The sequence below is a fragment of the Suricata suricatta genome, chromosome 4 (assembly GCF_006229205.1).
Source record: "Suricata suricatta isolate VVHF042 chromosome 4, meerkat_22Aug2017_6uvM2_HiC, whole genome shotgun sequence".
Classification (NCBI taxonomy): Eukaryota; Metazoa; Chordata; class Mammalia; order Carnivora; family Herpestidae; genus Suricata; species Suricata suricatta.
The window spans coordinates 112,614,718-112,631,439 of record NC_043703.1 but is presented as its reverse complement, the minus strand read 5'-3'; the positions used below and the strand labels follow the sequence as shown (position 1 = coordinate 112,631,439).

Sequence of the window (16,722 nt, the reverse complement as noted above, 5' to 3'; positions counted from 1 at the left end):
AGCTCCCAACCAGCCTCTGAGGAAGTCACATCATACTGAAAAGGCATCGCTCTGTTCAGAGGCCCACCATACACAATTGTGGCCACAGAAAGGCAATGGAATCCAGCCTGTCCCCTTCCTACCAAGCCGTGTGCCAGAAGAGGGGTGTGTCTGCCTCAAGGAAGGGGCACCTTTCGCCAAGACTCACAAAGGTGTTTGTAAGAATTACCAACAGACCTGCTCTCATAAATACAAGTTTATTGCTTGTTTTGTCTTAGTCTAATAATAATTTTGAGTTTCCAACCCCTGGAAAGTGTGCATCATGGAGGGAGTGGCAGAATGGGGCTCTGGTCAGCAGGTGCAGACCCCCAAAACACAGCTCACCATAGGTGAACACCAGAAAGCTAAGTATCATTTCTGCCCCTGTGTCTCAGGGACACCATGAGGCCATATAACTAGATGAATTGTTCCACAATAAAAAAAAAAAAGAAGAACTAATGCCTCAGTCCACCTTCAGTTGTGACCAGCGTATTGTCTAGGTCCTTGGGATGTGGCCTGCCTCAAATGTCTCCACTGGGCATAGTCATCCGGCCACAGAAGGTTCCATTTCCCTCAGCCTGAGACCACGGTAGAATGTTGCAATCCTTTTGAATACAGCCACAGAGGGCTATCCACGTCCCACATGTCCCTGTTCACCCTCATCTTCCTGCAAATTCCATTGATTTATTTTACTGGGAAATGTGATGTTTGCCCCCAAAATGTCTTCTCTTTCCTCACAGGGAGTAATTTTGCTTTTCAGTCAGCAGGTAGCGTGTCAGGTGGGCCTCTGTGGGCTGTTTCTGTGGTTGCCTGGGACCCTCAAGCATGAGCCTTGGGCTCTTCCATTGATCTGACAAATTTCTTGACTTCTTCTTCCAGGGCCTTGTTCCTCCTCTCAACATCCTCCCGGGAACGTTCCACATTGCGGAGGCTGATTTCCAAGGCTGCAGATTTCTTCTTCTCTTTCTCCAGTTCTTCATTGAGCCTTACCACCTTGGCCCAGACATCATAATTTTCCTTCTCAAGGCTACAAGGAAGAAAATAGCAGAATGAAAGAACAGCACATGACTTCTAGACTCCCCCTTCACCTTTGCTCACAACATCCTTTCTACATCAAAAGACCTATATCCAATCTGAACCTCTTATTAATATTCCACCCCCCACCACAGACTTCCCAGTAAGCCTGAATTCCCAGGGCATGTCTCAACCTCTCTTTTGTCATTTAACACCATCCTGTGACATCTCTTGTGTTGTTTTTCATGTAGTTCTACATTTTGTATCTTCCATACATAACATCTTTGAAAGAAGGGACCACCTTGAATATACGTATATTTTCACCTCCACAACACCTTGCATGTGTCCTGCTCAACAGAAATGTTAATTGACTGCTAAGGGCCCATATTCCAGATTCCCGACACCTCTGCACACACAACGGCCTGCTCATCCTGCTTCCATGGAGAGTACCCAAGCCATCTCTTATCAAGGCCCCCTCAGGGTGGATATTTGGAGAAGGGTGGGGAATGCCCTTTGGAAGCACGGGTTCTGACAGCTCCACCCCTGCTGCTGAATCTGCTCCAGGTGAAGAATCTGTTGAATTCCTGAATTCCCAGAATTTTCACTGTTACTGGCCCAAATCTTAGTCTAGTTCGAGGTGCTCTCTGCTCTGCCAGGCTATGCTGAATTAACTCCTAGGAATGAGAGTACAATACCATTTCTAAGCCCAGAGATGAAATTTCATGACTGTGGGAAGATTGCTTGATTAGAAGTTTGCTTCAGAATTCCATTCTGTGAGAGGCTGCCTTCCTGCCCCACCCCCTCCTCCAAATGGCATAATTTGTATAGAAACTTGAGCTCCCATTTGACCACAGCCTGGCTTCTATCCTCAGGGGCTTTGGCCCATTCTGCATGTAACAGCCTGTCTTTGGAGCCTTGCCTACCCCTGCCTATCTCTTCCTACAGATAAACTAGTCTCATTCCTTCCATGAGGACTACTCTACTACTATAAAACTACAAATCTAGTTTTCTTCTCAGAGTTTACTCTTGCTTTCCTCTTGCTTTGGGGGAAATCTCAACTGAGAGAATATTGCCAGATTTTGATCTCTGATTCAGTGGAGAGGTAGAATCTGAGTAGGCTCAGGAGCCTGACTGACTCAGGTTCAAATACCAGCCCCACTGATGATTAGTTGTGTGACCCTGAGGAATCTTTTAATACTTCCTGAGTCCCTATTTCTTCCAGAAAATGGGGATGTTATCTATATTGCAGGATTGCTGTGGGGATTAAATGAGAAGGTGTGTCTGGAGCACAAGTTCAGTGCAGGCACTACGGACTGTTAAGTCTCCCTTTGTTGAAAATGGAGGACCCTTCTGATGGGTGAATTCAGAGGACTTGGTTCCATTCAGAAGGAATAGCCCGTCCATGGAAGCTGGGTCTTTCCCTACCCTGTCAGTGACATTCATGTCAAAATGCAGTGGGAAACTTCTCTGGGGCTGGTTCCCTCAGAGTCAAGATGGCACACGAGTGTTGTAGGCCTACGAATGATTGACTTCAGGACTTTAGACAAAGGATCTCCATTTTGCTTTTAAATGGACAGCCCCCTGTGTAGGGAACAAAAATTGAGGGCTCACAAAAGCCTTCCTACCATGTACCTGAGTCTCAAAGGATTGGAAGTACTCATGATTGGGAAAACCCTACTAGTTCATATTTCACTGTCATCATTAGTGTTAATACGGGCTAAGCTGCATTGAGCTTTCCTCTCATGAAAAGTCAGTAGTGTGAAAAAGATTTCAAGAAAGTGGTTTATCTACCCAAGAGAGCAAATTGTGTCCAAGCATCTTAGGGATGCACATGAAAATTGTGGCATGAGCTGCCTCACTGGCCTTCCATTTGCCCCTGTGTTCTGTACTCAGTGGGAAGCCAGTGATTCAGTGAAGCTTTAGTCAGGTAGATCTTCCTAGAAGCTCTGCCCCACTTGGGCTTTCGGGTGGCTAGCAAGGCCCCCTGCACTTGTTTGTCCTCTCTCCTCTGTTACTCCCTGCTTCTCCAGCTCACCACAGCTCTTCCTGAGCATGAACACACCACACCTGCTCCCTTCCATGGCCTCTGCAACTTTGCTTCTCCCTGCCTGGCCTGATCTTCCCCAATATATGGACCTGACTCATTCTCTCTTCTCTTCAGCTCTTTGCTTTGATGCCACATTCTCAGGGAAGCCTTCCTGACTGCCTTACGTAGCAACCCCCTTGAACCCTTCCCTAACTTCCTGCCCTGCTTTATTTTTCTCCATGCATGTTCCACCATCTGACATAGCAAATATCTTAATTACTTGTATATATTCTGTCTGTTCCCAATAGAAGGAAAGTTCTATAAGCACAGGAACTTTGGTCTGTTTTATTGAGTGCTGTTCCCCAACAGCTGTGATAGTGTCTGGTACACAGGAGGTGCTCAGTAAATATTTTCAGAATGGATGTATTACATTAATATGAAGAAAATCTAAAGTTCCTCTTCACTCATTAGAGCATGCCAATCCTTAAGGAACAGCTGTTTGGAAATGGCTGCTTAAGCTGTGTAAGCTACATACCTAACTTTTCATGAATTTAATCTAAATAGAGTTTTCACTAGTTTGGTCAGCTCATTACTCCCTTTACCCCTTTCTCTAATTAAGCTCAACTGCTATAGATTAGTGTGTTCTCTAAACTGGAGCTTTCTAGTATCACTTCTTTGGCAGATGAGAACAGTGCCTATTGCTTCTGGAAATGGACCCCTCTGCAAATGACTTACTTTTTGATCTGCTCTTCATATGTTTGCTTCTGTGTTTCTATTTCCTTTTGCAGCTCCTCAACCACCCTCTGCAAGGATTCAAGTTCCTCTTCTCCAGAGTTCTTTTTTCCAGGCCCAGTTTCAAAGTTTGGGCTGGCAAGAGTTTCTCTCTTGGAGTCACAAGCATGGGACGAGACCGCAGCTGCCCCGTCCCCAGAGGCCCCGGGCGAGGCAGGGACGTTATCATACGTGGAAGTCCGCTGGGAGTCAGAAAAGTGAGGCACACCTTGAGACATCGTTCTCCGGTGCCCTTCCCCTGCCTTTACCTCTGAAGAGGGCGACCAGAACTCATTCTTAAAGATCTCCACTTTGTTGCTGTTGACGCCCTGAAACGCTGATGTCAAGAAGCATTTCCGATTAGGGAGCGTCTGAGTCCGTTTTCTTGACTGCAGCTTCCAGTCTCCTGGCTTTTCCCTCAGGGCCCTACTGCTGTCTTCCAGATACCCATCACTCGGCTGTTGTCCAGTGGGGCTGCCTGTGTCCGAGTCGCTGGTCTAGAAAAAAGTGGCCACGGATGTCACATGAGTTTTTCCCATATGTATCATGTTCCCAAGATAAGGATTAGCGACTTGGAAGTATCTCCTGGCTGCACACCCATGAAACTCTTAATTAGAAAACCATCTCTTAATTCATCACATTAGTTGATGATCTGTGTGGTGTTTTTTCAAAAAGATATTGCACTTAAAAGGAACTCATGCTGTCAAATCAATGGTTTATTAGTGGTTAAGAGAGTCTCAAACTAGGATTCTTTCATAGCTTTAGGATGAGGAGGTCTTTCTAACTAGAACCCAAAATCCAAAAGGGATAAAATACAAGTCTGATAAATTCAACCCACATGGGTTTCAATGACCCCCCCTAATTAAAATATTAAAACAAAGAAATTGCATGTGATATCAAAAAGGAAATGACAAATGAGCAAAAATACTTATAATACATATCACAGACAACAAGCTACTCTCTCTAATATATAAAGTTCATAAAACTTGAGAAGAAAAAGACCAATAAATCTGGACAAAAGACAAGATCAGACAGTTCACAGAGGAAAAGAAAAATGCAACAAGTCTTTACAGATAACAAAAGATGTTCGTTCAGCTTCTGCCATTATCAAAGAAACCCAAATCAAAATTAAAATGACTGAATATCAGTTTTCACCTCTTAGATAGCATTATGTCCCCAAACTTGAAAACACATTCTGCTAGTGAAACTGTAGGGAAACAGGTTCTTTCATACATTGCTGGTGGAAGTACAAAATGGCACAACCTCTATTTAATAATTTTAATAAAAATTACACACTAATCTACTTAACCTCTGATTTGGCAATCCCAACTCTGGGAATTTATCCTAGAAATGCATCTCTTGAGTATAAATGGAGTTTGGTCAAGATTATTCATTGCAGCCTTGCAAACAGCCTTTGTTTGTTGTACAAAAGAGTGAAAACTACTGGGTCAAATGAGAAACCTGTCCATGTATTGACATAAAAAGATCTCCAAGATATACTCTAAAGTAGAAAAGTGTAAGATATGAGTAGCGTGTGTGTGTGTGTGTGTGCGCATATGCATGCCTGTTTATGTGTATGTGTGTGTAAAGAGCAAGAGATGTTACATTTGTATATAAAAAAAGAAGTAAGTAATTTACAATTATATCTTTATATTTGCATAGAGGAACACTGGAAGGCAAGTACAAAACTAATGAAGGTGAGGATGGGGTGGTTGGAGATAGCAGAGGGAGCAAGCTTTCTCAATCTATATTTTTTCTCTTTTTTATTTTTTTAACCATATATATATGCATATATGTATATGTATTGAATTAACTTGAAAAAAAGAGAGAAAGAAAAAGAATGAGCCCTAAAGTCAGAAAATCAAGGCTCAAGCTCTCCTTCTAATCCCTCTAGCTAATCACCAGCTTTTGCAGCCCCACATGGAGTCAAAATCACCTGTGCCTCGAGGTGAGACCCAGAGCTAAATCCCATTCATCAACATCCTAGTGGGGCTGCCTTGGGCCAGCTGGTCAACTTCCTTGAGACTCAGCTCCTGAATGATAAAATGTGGATGATAAATTCTGCCCTACAGAGTTGTGGTGAGAACCCCAGAGGTGACTTATTTATGTTTCTCATCACAGTGCCTGCTCATCTCTACCCACAATGTTACAATAAATAACAGAAACCTGTCAAATAAGCCTAACAATGCCTACTCTCAAGGACCACTAGTAGGACTTCATTATAGGAAGTATACGATTTCTAAATATCAATTTCATTTGAGAGTGTTAGTAAAATGTATTATGTACAGCATTACCTAAGAAAACTCAGTACCTCTACCTACATTTTTTCCCAATACTTTCTTAATTATCCTCAGGATTAATAGTATATCAGGCAACTGACATTACTGGGTTAATCAGGAATTCTAAATTCATTTCTTGGTCACATATAAATAATCAAGCTGCTACATAAAGTTCATGTTTTTTTTTTAAGTATTTGTCTCCATAAATATATAAAAATATTTGAGCTTTGTAACTAATCTACATTTCAGAGACTGCAGAGTTTTTTGACATTGGGAACGTGAGCCCCAACACTTCAGTACAAATGGGGAGGTTGACATTGCTGAGACAGCTTATCAGGGAATGAGAAATATTACATGAACACATCACATACTCTGAGAAAGAAATCACGTTTCATGGGTTAGCAGGAAACCAGTTCTCTCTGGACTTTCACCCAGAATTTTCAACAACTCTTGCTAAAACACTTACAATGTGATATATAGTTTACCCTATTGAACTTCCCTGGACTGTGCTTGGAATAACTTCCCTTTTTGAGTGGGCTTTACTGAAGACTCCCATTGCTCAGCCATTAGGAGATTGGCAGGCATGTCACCAACCCCACCTCCAGGATGCCAACAGAGACTATATTTGAAAGAGGCCAGGCTTTCAAGACATATTCAAATAGGTATGTACCATCTGTGCCCACTGTCACAGCATCATCTAAAACTCCCCACATTGCCACACTAGACCAGCTCTTACATGGAATAACTTGGGCTAAAGAAAGAGTCACATGGAAGAAGAAGGCTCTCTGCACCTTACCATGTTACTAAAGCTGTCTGTCCTGGACATTGGGGGGTCTTCAGTGGCATCCCAGCCCACAGAGCTTCGAGCCACTGGAGCTTTCTTTGGGTCATTTTTCTGAGCAGGGGGTGACAAGGGTGTATCCTTGGACTTGGGGAAGAGAACTTCATGGTCTCTGATCATCATGGTCATCACTCTTTGGATTTGAGGAGTCCCTGAAAGAAAGAAGAAAGATATCTGTAAAGCTGTACCATGGCAGCAGGGGGATAGTCCTAAGGGTCTCCACCATGGGATGTCTCTAAACTTGGCACTAAAACCACAGGGTCCAAAAAAAACCTCATTTTGCTTGAGGTAAAAGGCTGTGGTGGAAGAGAAGGGATAGAAGAAGGAAATGGGAGTGGGTAAAGAAGGGTTATTTTCAGCCTCTATAGTCCTTTAGTTAGTCTTTGATCAGAAAATAGGCAATATAATAGGAGAGAAAATGAAGACATCTTTCTCCCCTGATGTGGCCCTCAATATGACATCTGATTTCTTATTGCACACATAATAAGTATGTGCCAGAACTAATGCCTTCCCAAATCCATGGTAGACATCAGTCCTCTATGCCAGAACTTTTGCTCACTGAATCAAGACACAGCCACAGAAGCCTTTTCAACACAGCTTTACAAGTAGCCTTTTTGTGAGTTGTCTTATAAAATCAAACTTGCTTTCTCCACTTTCTTGCAAACTTGCTTTCTCTGGGTAAGGCTATTTAAAAGTAATTAAAGGCCAAGAAATACTAGGGGTTTTTGTACCAGCCTATTGTACTGTATGACCAGTGGGTAAAGTTTGAATCTCTCTGCTCTGCTGTGATCTGGAAAATGGACATAATTCCTGCCCTGCTCCTTTCACATGGTTATTTCACAATTTGGTCAAGGTAGTCAACTGAACATGCTTGGCAATTTGCAGAGCACTTTGGTAGCTGTGTAACTGTTACTTCCTCTGTACCTGACTTCTCCAAAGAACCAGCCTTACCTCTCATGATCACAGCAGGGTCTTCAACCTTTGACCTGATGAGATTCACACCAATCACAGTAGCCAAGTTATCCACGCTCATCTTGTTAACACCACAGTTCAACTGGATTTCATGCAGGAACCTGTGAGCAGCCAGGAAATCCTTTAGTAGGAAACAGGAAGTTGCCAAAAGAAAGCACTTCCAGGTATCAATGAGATCTTGGAGATGGACCAGTCTGCTCTGCCCACATGAGTTTAGCTTCGCCTTGAAAGACTCAAGATCAAGAAGAGAAACCAAAAGGGGGCCTGCCTAGCTGCTGGTGGTGGCATTGGGACTAAAGGCGGGGTGTTGACAGGAGGCAGGGTCCAATGCAGGGAGCTAAAAGGAAACTAGAAGGACCAAATGGGTCTCTGACTACCCCTAGTCCCAATTTCCTAGGCTTACCTCCCAGGCTCTCAGTACGCATCCCACCCAAGTTTCCAGAGAGAGAGCTTTCTCATGAGGAGCTGTCACAGAAGGGAATCCACAGTGACTCTTGTTCTCATCCTCTGATTACAGCACCAGGCATCTTGTTTTTCAGTGGGTGCTCAATAACTAGCAATGAATGAATTTTTACTATAATTCTACCCATTGGAAGCATGAAGCTCTCCTCAGATTCACTATATTAAAAAAACAAACAAACTGAAAACATAAAAATTCCAAATTCATAGAAATTATCAAATAAATGGTGTTTTCAAATGAGGAAACATTATGAAATATTATAGACTCATTTGTAATCCTACTTTACGACAGACCGTAATACTCACAATATAATATTAAGCCCCAAACAGCAAGATACACATATATACAAAAAATTGTCCCCCTATATTTATATTGATGTACATAAAGATCTATCATAGAAATAAAAATGTCCAGAAGGAAACATGCCCAAGCAATAATAGTGATTTTTACTGAGTGAAGAAACTGCATTATTTTTATTTCTTATTTGTAGTATGTTGTATTTTCCTGGTTTCCAAAGTATGCATCACTTTTATAGAAACTACAACAAAAATTTTTTTAAATAAAGGACAAATTTCATCTCTGTCCGGCAAGAAGATCCAGACTCCCACTCAGATAGACCTGGGTCTACCTACGTGCTACATGTTGCCACGGAGAAGCCACACAGGTCCTCAGAAAGGGAAATAAGAAGGGTGGCCTGGGATGACTCTTGGGCAGTAAGTTATGGCCCAGAGTCAGGAAGATGGAAGATAATTCTAGAAACACTCATAAGGATTCTGGGTTTTAATACATGTCCCAGGACTCCAGGCAGCACATGGGCAGACCTGGAAGAGGAACATGTTCATTTCGTGTGCTGATCAGATTTTCAGTGGATCCTTTATGTTATCTTGTGGACACAGGGAATGAATTCAGTGCTGTGTGAATACAGTTGACCTTCCTGAAGTCTGGACCAGAAGCTCTGAGTTCACAGGGACACTCTTTCCTCCTCTAACCAGGGGCTTCTATCTGATATGGCTGGACCCCGACACCAGGGGAGTCTTACCTGCATACGTAGCTCAGGAGGTTATAGTTGTCTCTTGGAAGGATGGAGAGCTGCTTCACCAGCTCCTGCTGAGCCTAGGAAGAGATTTCGAACACCCTAAATGAACCTGCTCACTTGTCAGCAATGAGACTCTGAAACATAGCGAACCAATATAACTGATGAATCTGTGCAGAAAGCAACACTTTGGCAGTCACTCCTGTTCCCATAGTTCTGTGTTTTTTAAAAAGCTGTTTATGTCCAAATAATTATAAATTCATAGGAAGTTGCAAAAAAATAGTATGGAGAGGCTCACAGATTTTTGTTTGTTTGTTTGTTTTTTACAGTACATTTCTTTATTTGTCTCTAATCACGCCCTCTTCCCCCAACTCAGAGCTACTTTAAGGCAAGGACGATTTGACATCTCATATTCACAGTAATTGTTTGCTTAGTAAATGCTTGAGATATAACACTCCAGTAAAGAACTGGATCACATCCAAACACCCCAAGTCACTTTTTTAAATGTTTTATTTATTTTTGATACAGAGAGAGACAGAGCATGAGAGGGGGAGGGGCAGAGAGAGAAGGAGACACAGAATCTGAAGAAGGCTCCAGGCTCCGAGCCAGCTGTCAGCACAGAGCCCGACGCGGGGCTCGAACCCACGAACGTGAGATCTGACCTGAGCCGAAGTTGGAGGCTTAACCGACCGAGCCACCCAGGCACCCCACCCCAAGTCACTTTAAAAGTAATGAGATAAGAAGGAAGATTCTGAGAAGGGTTTTAAGCAATCTGGCCTTGCTGAGACCCGCTGAGACACAGGACAGGTTGACCAAAGGTGGGAACGTTCTACCTCCATGATGACCATGAATGTCAGAAAAGAAATGCATGTACCAGAGAGAGGAAGAACAGAGAGTTTTTCTTTAGTTTTTTCTTTTTTAATCTTTATTTATTTTGAGAAAGCATGCGCAGGGGAGGGGCAGAGATAGAGAGAGACATAGAATCTGAAGCAGGCTCCAGGCTCTGAGGTGTCAGCACAGAGCTCGAACAAGAGGCTCAAACTCACGTACCGTGAGATCATGACCTGAGCCAAAGTTGGATGCTCAAATGACTGAGCCACCCAGGCTCCCTGGGACAGACAGAGAGCTTTTCTTAGTTCTTTTCACATGCAGCTGCCTGTAAGGTCTGTAGTTGCTGTCAGTGACATCATGATTGTAAAAGCAGTCAACATGAGACACGCAGACTCCCACAAAGCTGAGCAGCTCCCCCTGCTGAAAACAGACCCTATTGCCTGTCAGCCTGCATGCAGTGACTTGGTACAGACTCTCTGTATCTAGAATACCTGCTTCATATTGGGATTCCCTCCTCCAGTTTAATGAGTGTATTCTTTCTAAAGGTTGCTACAGACTCACTGCTCCCAATTACCACTCCTGCCACATTTTCACCAATGAGGGAGGCTGTGGTCCCTCTGTTCTGTCCAGACGTGCAGTACCACGGATCAGAAACTCAAGTATGTTGGGGGCCATCTGAGTGGCGTCCAACTTCAGCTCAAGCTCAGGTTATGATCTCAGGGTTTGTGGGTTTGAGCCCTGACACCTCAGAGCCTGGAGCCTTCTTCAGATTCCGTATCTCTGTCTCTTTCTGCTCCTCCCCTGCTTGCAATCTGCCTCTTTCTCCCTCTCTCTCAAAAGTAAATAAACATTAAAAAAAATTTTTTAAGAAACCCAAATATTTTGAGATATAGAAAAGTTGGGAGAAGCAGATGTAAAGCGAGTAATTTCAGGGGTGGGAATCTTGTCAGATCTGCATCCGCATACCTGCTTTGCCTTCCCTGGAGCTGTGAGGTCAGAGGTTACCTGAAACAATGATCTTGCTAGCCAACTTTTAAACCTCATTCCATAAATGTTATTACTTGCACAAGGGTATGTTGATATACCTATATTAATTAAGACTTCTCATGTCCTCATCTCACTCCTCCCCCCAAAATTCATGAATCATGCACAAAATCATGTATACAGCTACTAATTTTAAAGTGGCTTGAGGTATTTGAGCCACTTCTTTTTGTAAGTTGATTTATTTATTTAGAGACAGAGAAAGCGCACAAGTGGGGGAGGGGCAGAGAGAGAGAGAGAGAGAGAGAGAGAGAGAGAGAGAGAGAGAGGGAGAATCCAAAGCAGGCTGCACACTGCCTGCACAGAGCCTGAGGCAGGCCTTGAACTCATGAACTATGAGGTCATGACCTGAGTGGAAACCAAGAGTTGGATAGTTAACCAACTGAGCTACCCAGGTGCCCCATTATAGTCCGATTCTTGACCGGACCGTTACATCCCAGGAAAGCTATCACCCTGATTGGCTCCATTTGCCTTTTGTTGCTAAGGAAGACCTGTATAAGATCATTCAAACTCATTTTGGTGCTGGAAAATAGCTACAATAGCTACAGCATTATTAACTGCATCATTATCCTTCACTTCCTTTCCTAATGTTGAAATACAAAACGCCAGTTTTCTTGTGCTGGAATCTAATTAAATCATGAGTCTCCTCACTCTTAAAAGAGAAGCCCTCACAGCTATGCCTTCTACCAGGTCTAGGGCACTCCATTGCTTAAAATAATAACATATATAATATAATAATATATAATATATATTTATACACATAATATATATGTATAATTATACATAAAAATATATATTTCTGGGAGTATATTATATAATAGATTTTAAAATAGAGAATAACAACAGTTATTTGATGCATGTAACTATTTAAATAATAAAATAAAATAAAATTAGGAAACTGATTCTTTAGTTGAACTAGCCACATTTCAAGTGCCCAATAGCCATGTGTGACTAGTGGTTACCATATTGATCAATACAACTATATACCAGTTCCACCATTATAGAATGTTCTGTTGGTCTAAGGAAACAAACTGAGTCTCATAGAAAGTGCTTAATTTGCCTAGTGGCAAAATCAAAGTTAAATCCATGTCCTTGATGTAGGTTTTTCTGTGCACCATTTGGCAGAGAGCTTTAAACATAGTAGTGCTAAGGGCGCCTGATTGTCTCAGTCGGTTAAGCATCTGGCTTCAGCTCAGATCATGAGCTCATAGTTCATGGGTTCAAGCCCCACGCTGGACTCTGTGCAGACAGCTCAGATCCTGGAGTCTACTTTGGATTCTGTCTCCCTTACTCTGCCCCTCTCTCATTTGCACTGTCTCTCTCTCTCTTGAAAATAAGTAAACATTAAAAAACATTGTAAACATAGTAGTGCTAAAAGCTAACCTCCCAAAGGTGGGAATTATTATTAGCAGTATATTATTAGCAGTGTAACACAATTACTAGCAGTGTAACATTCGTATAACATAGCAGTATAACATTGTGGGGCATTTGGTTTTGCAAATCCTGGTTAAAAAACCATGAAGGCTTTATGTTTGTTCGAGGGTTTTCCTGGTTGGTGTGGTTGGTTGGTTAATTTGTTTAATTAACATGACTCCAGTGCGGTGATTGTCGACTCTAAGACCTTTCAGGAAACAAATTATACAGGATCACGAATCCTGCAGGCAAACTTGTGAACTCTAACAAGCATGATGCTGCAGACACTGACCACACCCCCTTAAGCAGCTGCAGCTGAAAGGAACAAAGGAATGCTCCTTATCCTTCCTTTCCCTGGTGTCTGCATTCCTTGTGCGCCCATGCCTGACACTCATGGTCATTGTGGAACTAGAACATTGTCCCCTCTCAGCTGCCTTCCGGGTTGGTCAGCCTGTCCTTGTGTCCCACTAGGTGTCAGCAAGGACATATTGCTTGAAAGCCTTCTCAGAAGCTTCCTCTTTCTCATTAACTTTAAAGTGGCTTGGGTGTATTGGATTATAGTCAATTCTTTATTGGCTGGTTACATCTCACTCTGACCGGCTTCAGTTGCCTTTTGTTGTTGATAAAGTTCCAGTTCGACAAAGTATCTCGCTAAAAGGTATGGGTCCCTTGACCCACTGTGGCTTGCCTACCGGAATAGTGTTCAATAATGATCATCTTCCAAAGCAAGAACCCTACTGAGATACGAACCTTCGCCTCATCTGCATTCATGAGCTGCCCGCACAGCAGGAACCCCTCATACTGGCTCCAGGGAACCGCTGGCTCTGGGAGGTCTCGGAGGTAGAGCTTTAACAGGGAGGCCACTGTGTGTACATCTGTATCTCTGCAAGAAAATAAGCAATTTTCTTCTAAATTAAAGCTCCTGAACATTCCTCGCCTCCCCCTTAGTGGTCCATTGAATAGAATCCCAGGCTCCAAAGGGGAGTTTTGCTGAGGAGCAGGGTCTGATAAAGATGTATCCAAACAAAACATCTTTGCTAATCTTCTGGAATAATGACCCCCAACACTTTTTCCTTTATCTCTTCCACCTAGCTGCCTCAAACGTAAGTTCAAGAACTACTTTTTCACTAATCTTATTAAATTATTTTAGTCTTCATCTCTTTTTTCTCCAAGTCATTTAGTACCTCACAATTTTGCATTTTCTGCTTAGTCTCTAATTTTTCATGGGATGGCTCATTTATATCTACGGTCTGTGATCTCTTTAGACCCTCAGAAAGCTTAAACAGTTCTGGGATTCATTCATATATTTGTGCAGTTGTTCATTCAATCAATAAGCATTGAGAGAACCTACTAGGTGCAAGATACCACCTCGAGCACGGGGATTTCAGCAGTGAGTCTGAGGATACACAGGACATCTGGTCTCATTGAGCCACAGGGCTGTGCGGACTCAAATGTTACCAAGTCACTACAATATTATTGGGGTAATGCCATGACTAACCTGGGACTGTATGGAAATGTGTAAAAGGGACACCCAGTGCAGAGTGGGGGAGCCCTAGGGGACAAGACCTGGAGAGAGGCAGGGAGTTACCTATGAGGAAGGGAGCCTAGAGGGTGGGGAACACAGGCCTTGCTGCAGAAACACAGACAGCATTCAGATGACTGCCTGGCCACTGAAGGAAAGTTGGACTTTTCAATTCAGCTTGTCCAGTTTACAGCAGGAGCAGGCAAAGCATGACCCATTGCCTGTATTTGTACAGCTTATGAGCTAAGAATGGATTTTACATTTTTAAATAGCTGGGAACAAAACTCAAAAGAAGCAGATTTCATGGCATGTGAAAATTATCTGAAATTTGAATTTCAGCATCCATAAAGTGTTATAGGAATACAGCCATGCTTGTTCATTTTTGGATTATCTTTGGCTGGTTTTGAGCTATAACTCTGCTAAAAGCAGAACTGAGTAGCTGTGGTAGAAACCATCTGGCCTGCAAAGCCTAAATATTTCATATGTGGCCCTTTATTGAGGTCTGCTGACCCCTGTTTTACAGAGCTATTGCATCTATTATGCAATTCTGTAAGAGAAAATAAGACTGAATCTACCATATGCTTAAAGCTCATTGGTGAAGAAATTCACTTTATATTTATTTACTTCGTATCAACCCCCCCCCCCCCCCCAAAAAACTGGTATTCTTACATGACTGTCTTGGTAGTGTTTTGAAAAGCTATTATGTGGTAAGAGGTTCAGACAAACGGAATGTCTCCTCAGTTTTATTGATGGCGAATATAGAATTCGCTAGGTAGGAGTGCCTCCCGGGGAAGGGAGAGAATGGGCTGATTTGGGCAGAAGGAGGAGAAAGGAGGCATTGGAGGAAGCAGAAACAAGAACATCAGGACTTGACTGTACAGCTCTGCCTTGGCATCCTGAGTAAGGTTTTTTGTTTGTTGTTGACAGCCAGGGTTCGGAGATGTCTTCTGAAAAAGTCCCAGCTTTGCAGCCTGTCAGCTCTCTCCCTCAAAATGAGACAGTGAACTGGCATGGAGCCCTGTCTGTGCTCCACCGCTGCCTCAGGAAATTGGGGGTGGGAACCATTCACTTAAGGTGGGGATTCTGGAAAAGACTTCCCTGCTGAGTCACTGCCTAAAAATATCCCTGGACAAAGTCCTCTTGTCAAAATATGTGAGAAGTTCTCAAGAAAATGGCGGAACAACAACCAGCTAACACACTTTGCAGGAGGAGCATTCTCCTAAAGTCCCAAAAGAAGTCATGAGGCTTCCCCTCGTGCCTCTGCATCACCGTCCGCTCCATGGTCCTGGTCAGAATCCGCAGCCTCTCCCTCACTGCACATCCAGTTAGGCTCCCAAATCCCCTCAAGTCTATCCAAATGTCACGTGAATCGCTCTAAGCCCTGCCCCCCTTCACTGCCCTTTTCAGAAGGCAATGACCTTTTGCCAGGACTCTGTCCCAGCTTCCTAGCTGACCTTCTGCCTCCAGAGTTCCAGTTTCTGATGCACTGTCCACCGCCTGGCAAAATATGACATGCAAAATATGTGCGAGGAACGAGTGTTGCAAACAACAACTTAAAATGAGGAAGACAATAGAGATGATACGTCAAAAAACAGACTCTTTTAAAGAAAAATGGCAGCAACAAACCCCACAAACTACTAGATAGTTCAATCAGAAGAAACTATGACAGCAAAAATATCCAACTTAGATGAAAGGGTTATAACCACTGATAAAGTGTAGATGCTTCAGCTTTATAACCAGAGACTGTAATTCTCGATGCAAATCATCTTGGAACACTGAAAACCAAAGAAAGCTTCCTGACTCATTTTATCAGGGGAAAACAATGCTGCTTGTCCTGGCTAACTCCTTATGCTTGCCTAATGCATCTCGGTGTAAACGTCATTTCTTCTTGGGGCTCAACCTAAATCTACCAGATGGTGTCAAAAGGCCCCCATTCTAAGTTCTCATAGTACCATCTAGTTCTCCATTTTGGCACTTAACACAGTGGAAATTATACAATTATTGTTGTAAATTTTTGGTTTAATGTCTGTGCCCTCATTGTATAAGTGCTGATTCACTTGTCATTGTTACAGTTTAAATTTCCAACATGATTTTTCCTGAGTTTGCTATTCCTTTAACCTAATGAAACATGTTTAAATGATTTTTTTTTTAAGTCAAGGGCTAAAAGAAAGTCAGGAGCCAGGTTAAACTTCTGAGTTCAACACCTGATCCACCAGAGATTATCCCAGTCCCCACTGATGGCTTCTCCAACCCTTCCCTGGTAGCACTGACCTTAAAATGCAGCACATCTCTCTGTTTCTCACAGAAGTATAGGTATCAGAAGTGTATTGGCTTAGATAAAGGGCTAATATCGAAAATACACAAGGAACTCACCAAACTTCACACTCACAAAACAAATAACCCAGTGAAGAAATGGGCAGAAGACATGAACAGACACTTCTCCAAAGAGGACATCCAGATGGCCTACAGGCACATGAAACGATGCTCAGCATCACTCATCA

General features: G+C 42.8%; 1 protein-coding gene across 4 annotated transcripts in view; it reads right to left on the bottom strand.

The window, feature by feature from the left end:
• Window positions 1-220: 220 nt before the first annotated feature.
• The window catches only part of ARHGAP25 (Rho GTPase activating protein 25), an 86,654-nt gene continuing 70,152 nt past the window's right edge, over window positions 221-16,722 (bottom strand). For all 4 annotated transcript variants that reach the window (XM_029937505.1, XM_029937507.1, XM_029937509.1 and 1 more), the window contains 6 exons: window positions 13,450-13,582; window positions 9,421-9,494; window positions 7,901-8,022; window positions 6,905-7,101; window positions 3,794-4,326; window positions 221-1,045 (listed from right to left, as the gene is read on the bottom strand). In XM_029937505.1, coding sequence (XP_029793365.1) covers window positions 838-1,045; window positions 3,794-4,326; window positions 6,905-7,101; window positions 7,901-8,022; window positions 9,421-9,494; window positions 13,450-13,582 — 1,267 coding nt within the window. In that variant the 3' untranslated portion in view covers window positions 221-837. The remainder of the gene's footprint in view (window positions 1,046-3,793; window positions 4,327-6,904; window positions 7,102-7,900; window positions 8,023-9,420; window positions 9,495-13,449; window positions 13,583-16,722) is intronic.